Below are 7,742 nucleotides of genomic sequence, written 5' to 3'. Positions count from 1 at the left end.
TTTTCACCCCATAATGACCCCTCATTCTTCTCCACGGACTGGACGCTAGGGAAGCAACAAGCTTGATTGAATCACATAGCCTATGCTACAATAAGGAGACGGCTATTTGTCCGTTTATCCTCAGAAGCAAGCCGTGCATTTGGTGAGTGAGGTAACTAAAGCTGCTTTCCTAAATTGAGATGCATGCTAAAAATATAAGCAATTTCGTGAACTCTGTCTGCTACACGCAGCTCAATGCAGGTGCATCCAGTTTGCGGTGTTTTGTTAGGGAAGCCTTCTCAGTATCCATGGCCTCCAAATGTAGCAACACGTTTTGGGAAATGAATAATGAAATCATATTTTTTATGTTTTGAAAATATTGTCTAGTGCGTAGGCACCGGTTTCCTTATTCGGTTATGTAGACAGTCAGAACGTTAAAAGTGAGTCTGCAAACCAACGTCCAGCCTATTCCACTGATCAGCGAGCGAAATGGACGCTAGGTAGATAGACAAACGTGATGATCTATGGCAATTTAGATTTTCATATTGACGGTGGCGATCCCTTCTCTGATATGAAGCTTATCAAGCACTCATCTCTTAATGGATTTTTTTATGCGGGGGGAAATCGATTTCGCGGATCCTGCCTGCCTTCTGGTCGAACATAGATTGCCGCAAGTGCCCGTAAACATACTTCCATCACATATGTTCACACAGGGTGGGTAGCCTACATGTGATTGCATGTACCATGTTATCGTGGATATAATATTACAGGCTACTTGTCGCTGGCCGGCTGACCTGGCTGGTTGCATAGGTAGCCTACTTGTGAAACATTCTGTCCAAAGCATATTCTAGAATGTTCTGTTTTTGTTTCTTGTCTGTCCCATAAAAGTTACACAGTAACTGATTTGTTAGTCCGAGGACAAAACTTTCAGCTCGTTTGTTTTCAACCAGTGAACGACATACCGGTAGCCTGCAAGTCACATTTCACAGCTTGTGCGCTTTGATAATGCATGTTCAGACAGTTCAACCAATTCCCTGTGTACTGGAACTCCCTATAGCCCAAAGCCACTGGTTTGAAGGAACAGTACACACAAAACACCCATTGTGCTGAATAACGTTTGAGCCAGCAACTTCACAAAGAACTCCCCTAGAATAGAATAGAATAGAATAGGACAAGAGCATGAGTATAGAATACAAACAGTAGAATATAAATGTAATAGATTCGATTCACTGTATTTTCCCCAAGAGTAGAATAGAATGAATACAGAAAATAGTATAATATATAAAACAAACATTGTAAAATAGAATAGAATAATGAAATAATTTTTCCCAAGGGAGCTTTAGGTGTTGCAACAGTAGCCTATAAACACATACCAGCACAGTTAAAGATACAGATACCAAGAAAACAACACAGTTTTGATGCAGTTTAGGGTTTAGTTCTATTCCAGCTGATTGACAAAGCCATATTTGCAGATGTGTTACTGCAATGTTTATAGTTGGGCTGTAATGGCATGAACTAAACTTCTCCTAGGCATCAATGTGGCTAATCTATAATTAGCAGCTTGCCATATTTTCTTATGGGAGGATGGACACACACACACACACACACACACACACACACACACACACACACACACACACACACACACACACACACACACACACACACACACACACACACATACAGTGTTATTAGCTTGAGCTAGAACTGAGAGAAGTCTTGAAAGCCTTGCAGTGGCATTCGTTGCTGTCTGTTGATTGGCAGATCAATGTGGCAGGCTTAAGTGCTTACTACCATCACCTTTTATTTAAAGTGCTGCAAGTGTGTGCTTAATGAATGATTTATGTATTTCTACTCAAGTCCACTTGTGTGAATTATTTATTTACCTATTGCTGTTATTGGATATGTGTGGTCAGCAGCATCTAGAAGTACTGACACACTTACACAGTGTGTGGCAGTGACTAGAACCATTCTATGCAATGCTTTGGACATAAACCTTAATGAAATTAGTTGATTAAAAGGCCATAACTATACTATAAAGACAGTCTTACAGGAATAGTTGACTCTTGTTAGTTGGCCAGTCCTATGATTGACAGGTCTGAGAAATGAAGAAGTGGATAGTCATGTCATATTAGATTAAGCTGTCCAGTGATACTGTCATGGTGATGTGTCAATCAAAGGCCTTCAGAGGCTAGGCAGCATCTTTCTCCCTCTATTTAATTGGAATGTGCGTGTGTGTATGTGTGTGTGTGGGTGGGTGTGGGTGGGTGTGGGTGTGTGTGTGCATGTGTGTGTGTGTGCGTGTGTGTGTGCGTGTGTGTGTGTGCATGCCTCCACAAATACCTTTGTTTTGGTGGCCTGGCTTCTGTTATAACACCCAACGCGTCTTCACAGGGTGTTCACTGAGTGTGAGGATAATCAATGTCCCTTGTCTGGTGTGCTACAAGGCTATAGTTGCTAGTTATCGTGCAGAAGGGAGGAAGTAACCAACAGCAGTTTGACTGACTGCTGGTGAATCTGAGATTTGGGTTATTGTTTCTACTGATGTCATGCCTTGTGTGATGTGTTATTGTTCTCAAAATGTCCCCACATTTTATGTTTTAATTTGCATTAGAATTACCGGTTTGCATTTTGTATGTTGTTAGACCGTTTTTCAGCCATTTGAAATGCTATGTGAATTGTCAAGTACTCAGAACTCCTGGTTAGATTTTTTGTACCCTGTTTTTGGAATATTCTTCAATCTTTGGAGAATCTTGTGAGAACAGAAAGTCTGTGAGAACTGCTGGTTGGGGTTTCTACCCTGTTTTCAACCCTCTTAACTGTTATAAGAACAGTCAAGTACTTCAGATTCAGAACTGCCAGTTTAAGTTTTGTACACTGTCTGTCCAGAGCTGTGGAGGGGAGATGTCGGCCATGTACAAAGACGACCAGGATGACTGGATGACCGTCTGCCTCAAATACCTCCTCTTCGTCTTTAACGTCCTCTTCTGGGTGAGTAGCACTAGCAAGCTACCCTGGATCTGTTTGTGCTGCATTAGCCAACAACCATGGGAGTTGGTCATAGGAGTTTGCTATACATGACAAACAGATCTGGGATCAGGCTATAGCAAATTAGCAAGCCCTCCTGTTTGTCTTCAACTTTCTCTTCTGGGTGAGTAGCAATCTAGCCTGGTAAGATGGCCTGGTAAACTGGTCTGGTAAGCTAGCTCGGTAAGCTAACCCGGTAAGATCTTTTTGTGTTGGGAAAGACCAAGTGAGTTGGCTTTACAGCACAAAACAGATCTGGGATCAGGCTGTATTAAACCTCTAGTACACAGAAATAATACTTTTCTTCCAGTGACAGGTTCATAGTTGATTTATTTAAGAGGGGAATCAGGGAGAGAGTGAATTGGGTTAACGTTCGCGATGGCATGCATAGGGAGGAGTGATATTTGACAGGTTTTCCATCAAAGGAAGCTAGTTAGACTTCTTGTGTGACTTCTTGTGTTGCTCTTTCTTAGCCAAGAGAGAGAGAGAATCAGAGAGAGAGTTACGGTGAGGAAAGAGAGGGGAATAGTTACAGAGTGAGGAAAAAGAGACACAGAGGGAGAGAAAAAACATGACAGAGAAATGGAGTGGGGGATTACATTTAAGGAGCGCTAAGAAATGGACTTGGCCCAGTGTACTCTAATATTTATGGCCTGTCGGTGTTGGACCGAGGAGCTGTGGATCAAACCTGGTCCCTGGCAGCTGCTGTACGTTTACTGTTTAATAATACAGTTAACTATTAAAGCTTTGTTCTGCTGGGCCTGAAAACAGTTGTTCTCTGTCTACAGAGTAAGGGATCAGATTCAAACAGGTTCTCTTTTATATCTCTCGCTTTACATTTCACACTAACCTAACGACTTCCCTTCAAACCCCAAATTGCATAACAGTAATACCTCCCACTTTCCCCAACGGCCACAGCCTCAGCCTGCCTGTTACTCTATATTGTAACCCTGCACCCAAAGATACCACATACTAATACTCCAGAGTTGCCCATTCCTTTAAACGGTCACTTTTTCCCCTGGCATGGTGTTTTAGCACTATAGATGTCAGATCTGAATTTGAGCCAGTTTGCTACAGCAGGAAAATAATACAATAATCCTGCAGCAACAGGAAATGTGAGTTATTATGTGAATAATAATTAATGGACATTTTATAGGGGTTGATACATTTTCCAGTGGAAATTACAAACGTCAGAAGCCTTTTTAAACCTAAAATACGCTACAAGTTTGACATTTCCTGTTCTGCAAAAGGGTGATCAAATTTAAATCCTACATCTGTAGCAGCAGTGTTTGTTGTTTGGGAGTAGGGGCTTGGCGTGTAGAGGAGGAGGAAAGGGATGGGAGGCTGAATAGGAGCGACTCTCCCTGGGATTTCCTGCACGTCCGGGTGTGACATAGATGACAGAGATGGGGAAAACTGATTAAGGGCATCGCCACGTCACCCCTCTGATGTGGCCACCATTGTTTAAGGAAACAAATCACTCCACTCTGGCTCTGTTTGGCTCTCTCTCCTTTTTTGTCAATCTGCTCTCTTCCTCTCTCTCTTTCTCTCTTTCTTTCTCTCACTGTTTTTGTGTATATCCCCTTCCTCTCTGACTCACTTTATTGACACTGCGTTCTCTCTCTCTGTCATCCTCTTTGTTTTTCTATCTCTCTTTCTCCCTCTCTTTGTCTTTGTTTGTCTCCCCTTTCCCTCGCTGACTCACTTGTGGATACGCCAACACTCTCCCCCCTCCTCATTCTCTCTCCCCCTCACACCCCTCCTCACACCCCTACCCTCTCTCCTTCTCAATTCAATTTCATTCAATTAAATTGGCATGAAACATTTAAAGCCAAAACAAACATATGGGAACACATGACATCAACCTGTCTGTCTCCTCAGGTTGGTGGAGCAGCGGTGATGGGCGTGGGCATCTGGACCCTGATAGACAAGAGTGACTACCTGAGCCTGCTGGCCTCCAGCACCTTCGCCGTGTCCGCCTACATCCTCATCCTGGCCGGGGCCCTGGTCATGGTCACGGGCTTCCTGGGCTGCTGCGCCGTCATCAGGGAGCAGAGGAGCTGCCTGTCCACGGTGAGGGAGCCCTCCCTGGGCAGGGTGACTACTCTTGGCCCCAGGCTTTCTGGATGTCTGGAAGGCCCCTGGGTCTTCTGAATGTTTATGTTGATTAAAGGGATAGTTTGCACACATTACAACATTAGTTAGATACATTATATTGAAAGTAGTGTATGGCTCATAGATAAATTTCAGGGTAAGATACTAACTAATGCTGTAGTTTGTGTGAGATATCTCTTTAATGGCAGTGTTGGTGTTTGCATAAGAAAGGGACTGGTTATATACTGTAGCTACAGGTGACTAGTGAAATGAGAGCACACAATGAAACAAGGAGAATGGAGCTATCTGCACTCTGTTCTCCTTAAGGGAATATTCATTTAGAACATCCGTTTAGCTTGTTCCAATTCAAACTCACCTTGGTTGCACTCATCACTTTTGGGTACATTGTATACTTTCCTTTACCCCAGATACCGGTTTCCTTTGAAACGTCCCTGTACCTGATGCTCCTTCCCTGCACCCCTGCTCTCACATCTCCACTTGTGTCTTTCTCTTGTGTGTATGCGTGTGTGTGTGTGCGCATGTGTATCTGTGTGTGTGTGTGTGTGTACACGCTGGGAGCTGACAAATGAGCTGACAATACTGTCCTCATTGTTTTAAAGATAAAGGCCAGGCAGGAGAGGAGCAGGCCGGAGGTGAGCCACTAACTCTGCTACTGCAGCAGGATTGGTGTGTTGGCGTATCAACAAGTGAGTCAGAGAGGGAAAGGGGAGACAAACAAAGACAAAGAGAGGGAGAAAGAGAGATAGAAAAACAAAGAGGAGGATAACAGAGAGAGAGAACGCAGTTTCAATAAAGTGCTGGAGGTCAGGCATTAGTAGTCATACATGAAACTGATGTAGGGAGGAGAGGGGGCTTTGGGTGGTGGAAGCCAGTGGTCCCGTGTGGCTCAGTTGGTAGAGCATGGCGCTTGCAATGCCAGGGTTGTGGGTTCAATTCCCACGGGGGGACTAGGGTTCAATTCCCACGGGGGGACCAGGATGAATATATATGAACTTTCCAATTTGTAAGTCGCTCTGGATAAGAGCGTCTGCTAAATGACTTAAATGTATAAAGTACTTAAGTAAAAATACTTTAAAGTACTACTTAATATAAGGAATTTGAAATTATTTATACTTTTACTTTTGATACTTAAGTACATTTGATCAATTACATTTACTTTTGATACTTAAGGATGTTTAAAACCAAATATTTTTTGACTTTTACTCAAGTAGTATTTTACTGGGTGTCTTTCACTTTTACTTGAGTCATTTTCTATTAAGGTATCTTTACTTTTACCCAAGTATGACAATTGATTATTTTTACCACCACTGGTGGAGGGTGTGTTTTGGTTGTGGGGTTAGTGTGAGTGTGTGTTTAAAGGAGAGGCTTGAGTGAAGAGTTGGTGTTCATCAGATCACTATGGCTGTGGGGTTGTATGAAAGAGAGATGTGTCTACGTGTGTGTGTGTTTGTGTAGAATACAATATAATGCAATATTACTGCCACAATGGCTGTTAGGAATTAGCTTTAGTGTGGTGTGTAATAATACACCTCCCACCTGCCTCCATCTGCCATAACCAATATTCTGGCATAACCACACACACAATGTGTTTGTTGATGATGATGTGTGCTTGTGCGTGTGACTATGCGGGTGCACGTGTGTGTGTAGTGTCATGACGTGGCCCTCTTTGGGTATAGCGAATGCCTACCCCCCCTCTCCCTCTTACACCCAGGTTCTGTTATATCAGGTCGTAAATTCCTAGAGGAGACTCTCCTCATGGCCAGGCAGTATAGTCAGAGAGAGTTTCACAGTAGAACAAAGGAACTTCTTCTACATCACAGAACTTGAGAACTGAACAATATCCTTGTTTTGGAGAATGTGGAAACGGTCGGTGAAGAATCCAGCTACGACCAGTCCATTTCGTTTTATGATTGTGACCTCAGGAAAGACAATACAGCCACACTACCATAACTCTGTTTATACAGGAGCCTCCGTTCTGAGGCTTGCATCTAATTATTGTATAAGATGAATGAGTAAAGATTAAACTATTTGTGAAATTGGATAATGTGATTTTAAACCTTTAATGTGAGAGAGAATTGTATTTCTGTTTAAAGTTTCACTAAGTCATTGGCCCGCCCCCATGAGCACAGACATCAATCTGGCGTCATGGGACAGCTTTTCCACAGTTCCGAATAAAACCCCCACCTGGAGAAATCCTCTTTAGACCAGGCCTACCTCGGTCAGCTGAGGGAACTAAGGTTTGAGTAGAGACCATGTCTACCTCGGTCAGCTGAGGGAGCTAAGGTTTGAGTAGAGACCAGAAAAACCTCAGGACAAGCTAAGGTTGTAATGGTTGCTGAATTCTTAACCATACCACGTGGTTAAACTCTGAGACTATCTGTACCGACAGAATAAGAGCAAATCTTCGATACTAATTAGTAGTCTGCAGCTAGGAATTATGTACCATTGAATGTGAAGACCGACAACCGCCGAAACATCTATTCTATAAGAACATTTCTAAATGTAACTCTGAAGTATCCATTCTAACGGCGACTCCAGGGACGCAAAGAGATGTTCAGATGAACTTTGCAACAGAAAGACGGACGATTCCAACAGAGATCATGATGACACACTGAGCATAA

General features: G+C 42.9%; 1 protein-coding gene across 2 annotated transcripts; it reads left to right on the top strand.

The window, feature by feature from the left end:
- Positions 1-5,175, top strand: LOC129838827 (tetraspanin-11-like). 2 transcript variants are annotated; one of them, XM_055906041.1, is made up of 3 exons: positions 1-151; positions 2,869-2,970; positions 4,888-5,175. In XM_055906041.1, exons 2-3 carry the CDS (start codon positions 2,884-2,886, stop codon positions 5,158-5,160), a joined length of 360 nt encoding a protein of 119 aa, XP_055762016.1. In that variant the 5' UTR covers positions 1-151; positions 2,869-2,883; the 3' UTR covers positions 5,161-5,175. The 2 variants fall into 2 exon arrangements, with proteins under 2 accessions (XP_055762016.1, XP_055762015.1); XM_055906040.1 differs by having other exon boundaries at positions 2-142.
- The last annotated feature ends 2,567 nt before the right edge of the window (positions 5,176-7,742 follow it).

Source organism: Salvelinus fontinalis, chromosome 39 (assembly GCF_029448725.1).
Source record: "Salvelinus fontinalis isolate EN_2023a chromosome 39, ASM2944872v1, whole genome shotgun sequence".
Taxonomy (NCBI): Eukaryota; Metazoa; Chordata; class Actinopteri; order Salmoniformes; family Salmonidae; genus Salvelinus; species Salvelinus fontinalis.
The sequence above is the reverse complement of the archived record's forward strand: the minus strand, read 5'-3'. Positions and strand labels throughout refer to the sequence as shown.